Source organism: Ammospiza caudacuta, chromosome 1 (assembly GCF_027887145.1).
Source record: "Ammospiza caudacuta isolate bAmmCau1 chromosome 1, bAmmCau1.pri, whole genome shotgun sequence".
Lineage (NCBI taxonomy): Eukaryota > Metazoa > Chordata > Aves > Passeriformes > Passerellidae > Ammospiza > Ammospiza caudacuta.
The window spans coordinates 84,615,167-84,630,113 of NC_080593.1; the positions used below are offsets into that span (position 1 = coordinate 84,615,167).

Sequence of the window (14,947 nt, forward strand, 5' to 3'; positions counted from 1 at the left end):
CCATGAATTTTCATCTTCCTTCTGCACCGAGATCTTCCACGACAGCAATTCCCCATCCTATTTGAATTGTGTCAGTCATCTCAGCTGTTGGATTACAAAGTCATAGGAGCAAAGAACTGCTCTACAAAGAAGGAAAAGTAAAATATTTCTTTACAGCTAGAACTTCAACTCTTTTGATAGGTATGATATCAGCTTGATAAATAATTAAAATGTAGTTCAAATAGCTTAACTTGAAAGGAAGAATAAATTTACATAAATATAATGGCTGAAATGGCTGTTTTTACACTGTATATCAGTATAATTAGTCTAATTATAATGAAGCTATAGTTACATTAATTATATTTTCACCTTGATTTTTGTAATGTTAATTGAGCATTAGTATGCACTGAATTGAATGTGCAGTTATGAGTACAATGAAATGTCTAAGTACTTTTGCAATTTGTAAATTTATATTTCATTTTGACTAATTAATGGAATTTATCTCTCTGTAGAAGCAGATATATATATGTGGTATTGTAAGTACCAAATATATCACTGCTTTTAATTGCATTGAAAAACTGCAGAAAAAGCATATAAAAGTGAAACAAAGTGCACAGCAGAGCCCAAAGGGAAAGAATTTTGGCAAAACCAGCCATAAGACTGATTTCAGGATACTGAGTTGTCTCTGGAAACGCAGCACTGAGGCTTACCTTTGAATTACAGCCCATCACCACCTATAAGCAATGTTGGTAGTAACCATTGTGAAAACCAAGATCCAAATCTAGTTCTGCAATAGCCACACTTGCCTTCTGGAAACTGCAGGTCCTGTTTTTACAGGAGAAGGAAACAGGTTTTGTCCAAGATCATATTCACTCATCCCAGTGGTTGTGTCTCCTTTCAGTGTCAGCAAAGGCGTCTGACTGGAGTGCCCCATGCCACCGCCATGTAACCTGTAATCAGATTGCAGGCCTTTCTTTAAGCACTCAGAATAAATAGATCAATATAAAAAGCCTTGCAATGGTCTGTGGAGGAACAATTCAGAATCAAAAATTTTCTATACTCTGATTTTGGTTTATGATCTCAGTATCTTGAAAACGTGTCAAGTTTCTTTCCTCAATAGTATAAACCTATAAGGTGAACATTCCATAGTGAGGAAAGTCTTATTGAGTCCTGGACATTTTCTCAGGATGTCTTGCACCAAAATATCATGATTCTCACCAAAATACTTAGACAGGGATAAAATAGAAAATCTTCCCTGCTTCAAGTGCTAGACTCCACTATTTTTCTTGAGGATGCCAGGTGTTCTGTTGACCATTTCTAAAGGAGCTCTAGAAATGAAATTCTGCAACTTTAAGACTATATTTAAAATATAAAGATTTCTGGAAATATTCCAGTGATGTCATTTGTTGCAGCTGTTCACTCTAAAGGAAAGTTTAACTAACGAGGGGAAGTATTGACTGAACATAAGGATGTGGTCTAAAAATGAAGTAGAAAAATGAAGAAAATATGTTTTATATCTTGATCAGATGATGCAATCAAAATTACTAACAATTTATAGATAACAAGTATGCTGTGTTATAATAAAGATACAGAAAGTTGTGTAGTAGTGTAAAAGCTTAGTGTAAAAGTGTTTTACTCCCCATAGTTTTAGATATTACATTAGATTTCATTGTGTTTACTGTACTATGGACAAAAGCCTGAGAGAGGTTGGAATTCATTCTTAAATATTCTTTCTCTCTATTTATAAAATGAGCTGATTTTTTCCTCCTGTATGTCTTGTTTTTAATGGGAACAGTTTAGTGAAAAATTATGGCATCCTGATAATAATAGGGCAGAAAACAAATGGCTGTTTTTCTCTGGCTTGAGAATAAAAAAGAATCAGCATTTTGCTGCATGCTAATCTATATTTTAGAAAATATTAAAAATATATCTTTTGAATTTGATTCTGATAATAGCATATATGATGATGTTTGTTAAGGAAGAAAAGCATTATAATTAGTTAAATGAATCAAATCAGAATTTTTTTTTAAAAAGGGAAAAAAATTTACAGTATATCATTTACTGAGAAGATTTTCTGGTATCAAGCCATCACTATTTGAAATGGTCATTTAATTCAGACCCATAAAAATGAAATCTGACAGATTAATTGAATTTCAAGGAAAATCAATTTGCTAAGACAGGAGCTTGTTTTCTGTTGTACAATATCTACTCTAATTAAAAATGATAATGTGTTTTTCTCTCATCTATTTTTTATTTATCTTGTTTATACTTTCAGAAAAAATGTAGGACCTGGCTAAACAAAATGGAATGATAATGCCCAGAATTTTGATTTGGAAATTTACTCTGTGATATTGATAAGGGAAGACAAGGCATTATACTGCACATTAAAAAAAAAAAGTATCCTAATATGGCTTTTTTTTTTTTTTGTCTTCTGGTTGGATTATTTTTGAGTTGACAGATAGAGAGATGAGGGGGAGGAGTGAGGTGGAAAGGTCCATGAGTTCTTTAGTGAGTGCCATAGAATCTCTGCATTAATGGGAAGTCTTGAAGTGTTCAGGGTCAGCACTAATGGATAAAGTTGCAAGATAGGGGATCAAACTGAGTAAGAATATTAAATGATGCATTCTCCCTTTGCCCTCACTTTATGAAAGCTAAAGGTCGGTGGCTGGGATACTGTTCACCCAAGACTGGGTGCATTAGATGGGCAGAGCACTAGAATCCTGTGTGTACAATTAGCACTGAGGACACTTTTTATTTCCTGATGCAAACTGGACAAGGAGGCTCTAATATAGTTCTAGCCAAAGAACATTAGATGTCTGTGGTTATTTTGCAGCTGTCCATATTTAACTTTTTGTTCTTCATGGTAGGGGCCCATTTCAGACGAGATGTTTCTATCCAGCTCCAGAGTTCATGCTGAGTAAATGTCCCTGAAATTACCCCTGAGTGAGATTTGTTCTCTTCTGACTGAACTTGGCATATTATCAAAAGCCCAGACTCTTTTTTCTCAAAAGACATCAGCTGCACCAAAAGAATACCCTGTGTGTGAATCTTCCCAGCAAAACAAACCTCAGACACATCTCTCTATGTTCAACAGCATCTAGTTAGTTAACAGTTCACTGCGAATAGTATTTCGCTATGTTAGAATTAACTAAATAAGGAATCCACTGCTTCTGACTGGTTATATAAGATCAGCATTATTCAATCCACATCTTATGGTAAACATGACTGTAGAAAAAGGGTTTAATTTGCCATATGTACTATTGGAAACTGAGACAGTAAAAATTCTGGATATACTCCATTGAAAATGTCCTATAGATGGATAAAAATTAATGAGGAACACTCCTGTTATCCTCTTTCCCCTATCACCTTCTATTTTTTGCTAACTCATTATTTAGAGAGGTGTCTATAGGCAGATAATTTATGTAGCACCATCCAAACCAGCCAAGATACCCTGATTTTGTAAGTTTACCATTAACAGCAAAGGACCATTCTAATTAGTCTATGGCAAGGTTTGTAATAATCATGTCAATTTATCTTTTGATAGCATTAAAATATATTTTCATGCTGTGGTTCATTAGGAAAAATGCAGTTTTTTTTTTCTCCCCAGACTCCTGAATCTTGTTAACAGGAGATACATATTTATATTTTTGCTAGTGCTAGTATTTGTAGATCCTGCAGTTAACACATTTACTTTGTGTCTAAATGATTAATCATATATTATGTTCTTTTAATCAGAAATGTAGAAAACCACTTAGAGGAAAAATATTCTGTTACTCAGAATCTTTTGAAAACTTTTTTCCTTCAAAGCTCAGATTTTTTTATTATTAAGTATCTTCATTTTGATAGGTCTTTCTGTACATGTAAATCAGCATCGTTGAGTGTTGAATTAGATGCTAGAATAAATAGGATAGATTTAGTGTCATTATGGGTAATGAGACACCCTTGCAATCAAGCTTGCTTCTTAGCAATGAATGTAATTTCAAGTAATGCTGTAGAGCTACAAAGTGAAGGCCAAAGTCTCTGAAATCAGGATAATTTTATACTTTTTCCTGTATTGTCTTTTAAGTTACTAGGCTTTAATATCCTGTGTTTTGTTTTGCTGTTGTTATTTAGAGAATGCATGCATGCATGTGTGTGGTCATAGATACACAAAGAATACCCAGCAAAATTTCCCTCTCTCTCAAGTCCTTCCTCTTCAACATTCAATGAGATTGATATGAATATAATATTGTATATAGTATAATATCCAATATGAGCAATGCATGGTTTGAAATGTGTCTCTTTAAAGCAGGTACTACCCAAAAAGATAAGAGAAGTAAAACTGGTGAGCATTAATTCTCATGGACGTCTCTTCACATGTTGATCTGTTGACCTTGATACACATGCTGTCACAACAGTGACATGCCGGTGGCTGTGCTAACCCAAAAGGGACCAAAAGTGTGCATTGTGTGTGGGTGGTGCTGCACTAAGTAACCAGGGCAAAGAGACTCAAACTCCTTTATCTGCAGACTTCACGTTATGTGTGTTTGTCTTGTATCCCAAGTGTGGAACCCAGGGCCATGGGATTTGTTCAACAACATTTGAATCTTTTTCTTTTTCTTTGAACAGTTCTGAAATGGATATACTCTCTGCTAGCTCTGAAGGTATTCTTATTGGATATTGTCCACAACAAGATGCCCTGGATGAACTCTTAACAGGCTGGGAGCACCTTTATTATTACTGCACACTGCGTGGAATTCCAAAGCAAGATATCCATAAGGTAACTATCCAGAACAGATTTGCAGGGGGAGCTATAGTCTGGCTACACTGTGGGGTTTATAGAACAATTGTACCTTTTGAACATGAGAAACTGTCTAATATTTCATCTTAACGACTTCAGTAATAAGGTTTTTCATTGCCACAATTTTATTTAAATAATTTGGATTTTTTCTGTTTGTTATGGCAGTTCAAAACACAATAACATCACTGCAGATAGTAAAATAACATTATTGCAAATGAATTCTTGGGCACAAAACCCCTTAAAGAAATTAAATTTATAAATGGTTCAATGCCTTCACTATCACACATGAGGAACTGTTAGAGAACACCATGCTTTGAGTCTTGTACCTCTGAAAAACTCTTTTCTTCAGAGATACCATTTAACTTTGAAGGAACTAAAAATTGTTTTATGATTCTTATAAATAAATGAACACCTGGGTGCTGGGATAGGAGCTGTCAGCATTCTGCTGTCTTAAACTTCTCAAGATGGGAGCAGTCTCTTAAATGCTCTAGCTGCCAAACAAAGCTTGGATTGTCCAGGGAGAACAGGCCAAAGAAAATGCTTTGAGAACTTACTAGCATACAAGTTGACAATATCTAGGAATATCACTGGGAGCTTGGATTTACAGATAGAGGTGTAGCTGTGCTGATCAGCAGACTGAACTTTTTTAAGTAATGAGGCAACAAGTCAGCAGATACAGAAATTAAGTATGAAACAGATACTGGGTAAAATATGGGGTTTTTTCCCAGATCAGCAAATGGAAGTTTACAATACAACCTGACTTTAACTGCTCAGTCTTGTCTGCTTAATTGCATCTCTATTAACATGAGAAAACATGTAGTGTGACATGAAATTGGTATCTTTCAATTCCTGCTGTATAGATTGGTCCCAAGTAGTAGATATTGCTGTAGCACTGCCCTTGTAACCTCCAAAATAGTGCCTGTTGTTTTCCTTTCATTTTTCCAGAAGCAAAACTGCATGAACTGAAATAGCTTTTTTGGTTTTTTCCTACTACTCAGTGCATTTCTGGCTGTTGCCTCAGGGTCCCATTAGTGGTTTGCAACCAATTCCTTGACTGTATGTGAGATGGCTGCTTTCTGATTCTCTGTAGTCTTTCTTTTTCCTCAGCAGAAAGGTGCTGTTTCAGAAAAAAAGTAGGATTCCTGTAAGGGTCATTGAGTATTCATTAGGACAGGCAATATTTTGAATTTTTACTGTTTTAAGCTGATAATTTGGGTATTTCTGGGCAAAATAAGTAATTCTTGCAAGCCTTTGCCTCTTGTCTTTGGCAGTATCCATTGTCCAGGGCAAAGCCTGGACTTTTACTTGTTTTAACATGCTACTTGCAGACTGCTCAGAAATTGTCATACAGTCTTTTGTTTGATTGTTTACCCTTGATAATTTATTATGTTAATTTTTACTTCAGACTACTAGCAGAGTATTGAAACTATTTCCCTTGATCTAAAAGAAATATATTAAGTCATGGCTGCTATTTTTGCACTAAAGCCCTCAACTATAATTAATTACCTGTTTTCTCCATGAAGTGTCAGCTCCTCCATAGCAGTTAGGGAAGAGTTCCTGAAGTGGTGTGGTACATCAAATACACTTCCCACTTCAAATGGATGAAAATAATTCATTTAGATATGAGTTATGTTACTGTGTGCGCTGAGAGAAGACAAACATTAACCTTCCTGCACCTCAGATGATCTAGGTATGTGCTTAGAGTATTCTTTATAGTCAGCCTTCTGTGCCTTAGCATCACATTTGTGAACGAAAGATCATCCTTCTTTTCAGTTATCCTAATTTTTTGCCTGCATGGATTGCAGAGCAGACTTTGTTGCCATATGCTTGTGATCAAGGCATCAAAGCGCTCCTGCAAGTAACATTTAGCTGCTCTGGTTTTCCTCCACCAAAAACTGAAATGCAGCTTTCTCAGAGGAAAACAAATGTTTTTGTCAGTGAGCCCTCCTGATTGTGTGGCACGTCTGTCAAGCACTCAACAGCTGCTGTGCTTCAACTCAGAAATGGCTGGTGCCTGGAGAAAGTGAGCATTTTAGCTGCCTATAAAGAAAATAAGGCTTTGGAATGCTTTAGAGGAGCAGTTGTATGGAAACATAAGCTGTTATTTTCTCATCATTCCCTCCTCCTATGATACAGCACTCCAGGCCTGCCTCTGAATATTTACCAGTGACTAATTACACTAATATGCACAGACACATATAGTCTAGAGAGTGCATTGGTTTGATAACAAAAGAAACATATATTCAATTTGTTTTTTAAGAAATTGGTGAGCAGGAAGGTGACTCACAGGTTGTGCTGCTGCTGAAGTTGTCTATTGAAGCACTAACGTCAAGGACCAAATCCTTTGCTAGACAAATTTATCAGCAGCAGGAGTTAAGTGCCTGACATAAAGTTGAGTGCACTTAATGTTCCAAAACAGTAATTAAATGAATGGGAAAGGAGGAGAAAAATGGGTCATTTACTATCAGTGTTAAGCTTCACATGTAATGTGAATTTTTATACTTCACAAATCTGCTCTGAAAGTTTATTTTTGTTCAAAATTGGAAAAATTATAGTAAAACTTTTATGTTATTTAGAAGGATATTGATTAAGCATAGTACTTTTAATTTTTATTTCTTTAATATATCAACTTCCTAGATCTCAATATGTTCCAAAATACAGTACTCATCTTGTTAAAAATTTAAAATTATTATCATAGCATCAAATGGCATCCCTCATTAGCATTAAAACTTCTGTTGCAAATCTCAAAAGAAGCTTTATCGGGTCTTCTGAGGTAACATTTTTGGAGTGCCAGTATGCTCTCTCTTTTCATTACTCTCCAGGAAGATTTTTCTCTGATTCTAGAATCTCAATGATTTCCTTACACGTTTTATTCTATAGGTGCTGGAAATGGGAATCTGTAAATTCATCCATTCTTTGTATGTTTACTTATTTTCAGACCACAAGCAGAATTAGTGTGTACAGTTTTATGAGATTTTGGGATAAAAAACACTCTTCCCCAGAAACTTGACCATGGATATACACTTTCCAAATATAAGAAATAAACAACTCTAAGTTTACTTAAGAGCCAAATAAATATTTTTTTGTGTGGAATTGATGAATGATTGCTTAGGATGAATGTTAAGGATGTTCAAACTACACTGTATCCACTTACTCAGAGCCTCAAACTTTGAATTACTACTTTGGACATGTAAAGTTATTTTTCAGATGACTCTAAAATTCAATCCATGTTTCTTATCATTTCAACTGGGTATGATACACATTTTCAGTATTGAATCAGATTTGCTTTACAAGGATTTGTTTAAATAAAGCAAGAAGTTATCCATTTTATTTGTTGCGTCAGAAATTATGAAAACTAATACACTGATGGATACAACCTTTCAACTCAAGATTGATACACCATTATGTTTCTAGTCTTTGAATAGATTGATTCTAGTCTTTCAATAGATTGATAACTCCCAGTTTTTCTGCAAGACACACACACTGAAAGTCCATAGCACAACTTAATCATTTACATGACTATTGGAGGTAATTTTTAAAGGGAGTGGAAGCCCATAGGCATTAGTGGTTACACAATTACTGCTTTTCAGTGGAATGGATCTCTTAGTTCCCTGGTGGATGGAGGAGGCCATGCTTGTTTTGACCATTACTCCCACAGATATTGGCATGTGTGTAAAATTATCTCATTATTGCCTCTTCTGGAATAAATATTGTCTTCAGGAACTCCACAAAGTATTGGGGAATTTTGTTTAGATGCTGCAGATTGAAGGGCTCATTCCAATGCCTATTCTAAAACTAGGTGGACTAGCCCAAATTAACTTTGGGGAAAATCTGTTGCTAAGTATATTAGAACTGATAAGAAAATAAGAAAATTTTGAGAAATATTGGAAAATTGGGAAATTGCTAGCTGATAGATGTGAAGTCTGTGATAATTTTTACTGCTGGTGTGGGGAGGAAGGAAGGAAGGAAACAATTTAAGTACATTATTACAGCCATGAATAGACATAAAATATTTTCATGGTTCGAGTGTGCTTACAATGTATATATTTGTATACAACTGTAGCGTTTGATTTGGCCTCAATGTTACCAGCTCACTAAATAAATTGATGTATTTCCTCACTCTTTGCTGCTGAAGGTCAATGAAATATTATTCAAATAGAGCATCATGATGAATATGACAAGGAAGGAGAGAAGGTGCTTGTGTATATATCTCACATTCACTACAGAAAGGAAATCATTAGAACTGTAATTCTCTTGCCTAAATGTGTATCTGTATCTGCAGATTGATCACATGCTCAATTCTGACTTTCATTTAAAGTTGTTTAAGGGGAATTTTTGTATTTACATTACAGTGTAGTATGATAAAAAGCACTGGCTATACAGACAAATGAAGTTGTAATGGAGATATTCAAGCTCCTCTACAATATAGCTAATATATATTTCTAATTTCATTCAAATTGCTGTTTTGTTGTTGCTTAGGTATTATTGATGAAGCTGAAACATTACTAGAAATCTTATAATATGCATTAAAGAAAAAAATCCTGGGGTCATCTCTTGAAAGAAGATTGAGCTCTATATTCTCATATTTGCTGAACCATAGTCTGCGGTGCTCTTTTGAAATATAAGATTTGAGGGAGGTAGCAGGAATAGGAGACTTTTTTTTAAGTGAAACTGGGAAGTACTTAGGAATAAGAAAGTTGGCCCTTCCTTCTGCCTTTATGTTGCTGATGTGATTCAGTTCCAAAACAGTTCTAATTTGATGTTTTGCACCAAAGAAGTGTACCTGGATATGAGGCCAGACTGTGTTGTGCACTGTGGTGACATGCAAGGTTTTTCTTGGAAGGCCTCCACATTTAATGCAGCAGCAAAGTGGGTACTATGAAATGATTCCCACCCCTCTTCTTTTACCTATTTAGCTTTTAAACCTTGTCTTAAAAATTTCTATAGCAGGATGCTTGCCAGGCTTTACTTCCTTGTAGGAAATAGGAGATTGTGGAGTCATGCTGAATGCTTGAGCACACACCAGAGAGAGGACAATTCAATGTGAGGAATTACAAATTTTGCAAAGTTAGTTCATTTTAATGCTGCTCCCTACAAAGAGCTTTGTGTTCACACCTGACATGATTGAGTCTCCTTGGGGGCTACAGACTACAAGATCCATCTAACTGAATAGTTACTTTCTTCTTTATCTGGCACTATTCTTTGACCTTCCAAATTCTTCCCCATGCAGCATTTGTTGTCTCTCCAAAACAAAAATAAAAGGCATTTTGCTGACTTTAGGTGACACTTCAAAGCAGTCAGAAAGAATGATTCTAGTCATAGCTAAAGAATAGTTTTGACTATGTTTCAGCCCTGATTCATGGTCCTCAATTACTCTTGAAGCTTATTGAAGTTTAAAATGTATATTTGATGTAAACATGGGCTTGCATATTTTTTCACATTCTGTTCTTAAATTCTTATGAGATCTTCTGTGTAATTTGTGTGACTGTTGGTGAATATTTAGGAGGATAATCCTTTAGTCACTAGTATTTATACATTCCCAATAGTAGCTGTCAAGTCAGTTTTGTAGACAGGATAAGGTGACTATGACATGCTTTAGAAGACTTCACTTTGTGTGTTGCTTTGGTGTATAATAAGACCTGTATTTGGAAGTGAAAAAAAAAAAAACCACAACAAAAAAAAGCTCAGCTATCTTATCTTAGAATATAGCTTAGGTGATTAACCATTCTTAAAGCCACAGCTACAACCTCTAATTGGAAGTAATCTACTGTGAATTAACTTAGATACAGCAGAAGCCTTGAACTTTTCAGTATAATATTACCTGTGGCTAATTTAACAGTTATAATTTCATTTTTTTAAACCTCTTAGCATCTAAAGTAGACAGAGCAATATTTCTGAAATGTGGGTTTTGTATGAGAATATGCACTACTGTCAGGTTATACATCCAGGTACCCCAAACACAGTGACTATGGATACCAGTCCAAGGATCATCACAAGAATATGCAGATTCTCACCTCTGCAGCATTGTTCCTTCTTACAGACAAATTTCTCTCAGAGATGTCTCTTACTTTTATAAGTTTAACTGAAAAATCTTGCTTAAAGGGTCATGAATATTTTGATCATTTCCAAAGATGCTTGCATAAAAATCTAATAAGAAAGTATTATTACGCTTGTGGCAGTTTGTTTATGTTGGATAGTGAATATTAATTCACAATATTGGCTTTTGAATTGTTTTTCAATTGGAATTTTGAATTAAATGGAGACTGTCCATGTGATATAACTAAGCTTTCAAGTTCCTCCTTGCTTTTTGCTGAAGGCAATGTAGAGGAAGCAAAGAGAATGAACCATACTACCACGGGTGCTCTGGCAGTTAATGTTGGGCAATAAGAGCACCATGCAACTCCTTGTTTTACAACAATCTTCCACCTGTCCTACGTGCAGGTAGAAGACACACTTGCTCTGTTATAGGGTTGATCACTCCTTGATGACACAGCCCCCCCCCAGGAGTCCATGCCAAACACCTGCTGCTTTGCATTTGGCGGCAGCAAGCAGAAAAGTTTCTGCTGTGTCCCTCATGGTTTTGAGCTGTATCTCCATGGACAGTCTAGCAGTAGTAGCTGATATGGATGGATTAAGATTATTGCTGCATTTAATATTCTCTAGCACCAGTATTTTAGGGAACCTTGTATGTCAGGATTGTCTCTGACACAGGGTAAAGAAAAAGGCCATAGGGGACAGCATGAGCGTCGTCTCCAGCTATGCTCACATGCCTTCCCAGCTTGCTCAGATCATAAATTCTTGTTGAAGCAATTAAAACCAATCCAGCTAGGATCAATTTACCCCACCCAGTTATTAAAAAGTTATATTAATTTGATCCTGTTACATTTTGTCTTAAAGAAGCTCTAAATCTACAACTGTGACTTGGTTTTCTGACATTTTCATCTTTTTTTGTAGCTGATGGAGATTTTTTTCTTGAATTTTCAATTACTCAGGTATTTGATCAAATAAATAGAAGAGAATACATTGAAATGAGAGGCATTTTAGATCATTGACCCATGGACATAAACCAAATACAAATGACTGTGCTGAGCAGTGACAAAGCCAGACTTCTATATGAGAAAATCCTTATCATTTTTGAAGAACAAAGGGGCCCCAGGGCAGTTTTTTGCCCATGTTTAAGATTCAAAAGTAATAATGTGCAGCAAGTGTGGATAAATAAGGAAACAACATGGACATTTTCTTAACATGCATGAACAGAATGTTCTTTCAATCTATGCACAAATGCTATGTAATCTGTCTCATTTTTGTTGGCCTTCAAATTTGCAACCCACAGGTTGCAGAGGACCTTGTTAACAGGTTATGCCTCAACGCACATGCTGACAAACTGGTGAGAACGTACAGTGCTGGCACAAAGAGGAAGCTCTCTACTGCTGTGGCTTTAGTTGGTAAACCCCAAATACTTTTACTGGTGAGTAATACAGTGGTTATGAAAAATGGGCTACATTGAATTTTGTTGTCGTGTATGTTGCTCTAAGGAACATCAGGTGTTTTCCTGATCAGTCGGTGAGTAATTAATGTACAACTATCTTCTTTGTTCTGCTGTATTAATGGCTTTAATTTTATTCTCCAGTGCTCCCAAAAATAGAAAGTGAAATTGTTTGTCTTTTCTTATTTTATTCTTCCTTGGAGCAATTGGATGAGCAGAAAAAAAAGCCATCAACACAAATACAATTGTAGTATTCCACGGTGCAAATACGTGTTTAATTGACCCATGCTCTTTCAGGAGACTCCTAATTCTTACTAGGTTGGATTTATTTCATAAATCTGACTAGTTCTTACATTTTGTTGCATTTAGAAGTCACCCAATCAAGCAATACTTCTGAATTATATTAATTTGAATTATTTATCCCAGGTTGTTTTGGTTCTTGCATACTACTGCCCATTTACGCCTGATGCTGGCCCCTCCAGCATAAACAATGCCTTCTGTATTGAAGATGAGGGAGCTACAAAGCTTTGAGAACTGCATTGTAATGCACTACATTCTCTTTCATGCCATTGCCTGTTGTTTCACTAGAGAATATTGAACCTCACTTTCTTAAAACTTGGCTGGGAAGAGCTAAACCAGTGCAGTAAACCTTTCAAAACAGTCAGGGGTAGGAAAGCTGCTCCTCAGAATTCAGGGGGATTCCTGGGCTTCCAGGAAAAGATCGCAGGTAAACCAGAGCCAGATAAAATAGTTGTTCTCCAGGGTTTGTGTTTCAGAAGATTAGACATATTTTGCTGCTTCTAACTGCCTATTGTTGCCTCATTTCTAAGAGAAGACATTTTATTTGCATTTTTTGCTTTAACTGGCCCTTGTTCAGCTAGTAAAAGGAGGAGATTATCTTAAATCAGTGTTTTATTCCTGATCTTAGGAAATGCTCCAACTGGTTTTGAATGTCTTTATGACTACTGCAAGTATCCATTTCAGCCTACTTTTTGCTGCAGGGCACAGACTGTTGCATACATAATGAAAAGAGGAAAGAAAGATATCTAAACATGTAAAATTCTTCAAAACATTTGCTGGCTTTAGAAAGCTAAAAGAGTTTTTCAATATTTTAAAAGGAGGGGGTTTTTTATTATTTCATCTGAAAGCAAAGACAGCAATATAAACTACTGAATCTGCTTTTAAATTGCATCCAGGATCATAGCTATTAATTTGAGCAACACTGTAGGTTGCTTCATGTTTATTGTGTTTTATGTTTTCTTTGTTAGCAATCCACAGATAATGGAAGACTGAACTAAATTCTTTAACCTCTGACATTGGCAGTGAAGCACTAAAATTAGCTTCAAACTGGATGTTTTGTTTGCTTTGTTTCTTGAAAACTTTGCTTCCAGGTTTCAGCTGGGATTCCTTGCTGAAAATACTCTGGGCAAAGCCATACTTGTCTACCAGGTGCTGACACTCCCCATGGAATTCCGCTGGATTAAAGCAACTGGAAGAGCTTCCTTCTTCCTAGTTTTGTAGTGACAGAGACTGGATTTATCAACCAAATATAATTCCTTTTGTTTCTATGAATGGATGAAGTTAAAAATTTACGGACGAAAGCAGGAATAGATAAGAAGGGGCAATGTAGATTTTGAAAGCCATCCAAGTGGGAAATTGGCCAGTTTCTTTGCACTGAGTTAATGTTATTTTATCCTGTGAATTCTCTCCCTTGTGGTTAAAAATTCCTCTTAAAAGGGCTGTGGGAAGAACTGGCATAAGATGTCAAATCCAAACATCTTATCAAACACCTGAATGTCGGATGGGCAGTGTAGACATCTGGGAGCTATAGGACTTCTCCAGTTGTTTGTGCTCATGGCAGATGTATATGCAGGTCAGAAACAGTCACCAAATCCTTCCAGAAAATGAGAAGAACTACTTCCAAGTCTGTCTTTTAAAAACGAGTATATGCATATAATTAAACAGATTAATAAATACTTATAGCTATACATATATGATATATAAAAAATATATATATTATCAGCATTTATATATATTATCAGCATTTATAAGTACACCTAGATTATATTTAAATATTGTTTATATATATACATACTTCTTTACTAAAATGTGCCTTCCATAAACTTAGACATTAAACTGTATGTGTTAAAGCAAAACTTTGATCAGGGTGTCACTTAAGTGGCCCTCTGAAAATGTGACATTTAAAAACATATTATTTTATTATGAATTGTGTTAATTCTTCATGCTGGGCAGAACCTGTGGTCTGCTTTTTCCATGCTGCTGTGTCATTTTCATTTTTCCTGTAGGATGAGCCCAGCTCTGGGATGGATCCCTGCTCTAAACGGTACCTTTGGAAAGCTATCCTGAAGGAAGTTCAGGATGGCTGTGCAGCTGTGCTGACATCCCACAGGTAAGACCCTTATCCCAGCAGCCAGCATAGTCCTGTGCTGCAGAAGAGTATATTCTGAAAACCTGCTCACTCTTTTGTGAAACACAGATTAATTCTTGAAATTTTATGGCAATTCTTTCCTATTAATGAAAAAGAAACCTATTTAGATCCCAAATATTTTTCATAGTTAATTTTTTAAAAATAGAGTGTTGCTCAAGGGGCTGCAGGCACAGAAAAACTGATTAATAAGTAATTAAGTAAGTAATTCTTCTTTTTCCATGCTCTTTTTACTCAGTGTTGTAGTTTCTCTTCT

General features: G+C 35.6%; 1 protein-coding gene across 1 annotated transcript in view; it reads left to right on the top strand.

Moving 5' to 3' along the window:
- ABCA13 (ATP binding cassette subfamily A member 13) overlaps window positions 1-14,947 on the top strand; it is a 175,708-nt gene that overhangs the window by 142,742 nt on the left and 18,019 nt on the right. The window contains exons 50-52 of the mRNA XM_058813952.1: window positions 4,588-4,738; window positions 12,093-12,227; window positions 14,552-14,655. Coding sequence (XP_058669935.1) covers window positions 4,588-4,738; window positions 12,093-12,227; window positions 14,552-14,655 — 390 coding nt within the window. The remainder of the gene's footprint in view (window positions 1-4,587; window positions 4,739-12,092; window positions 12,228-14,551; window positions 14,656-14,947) is intronic.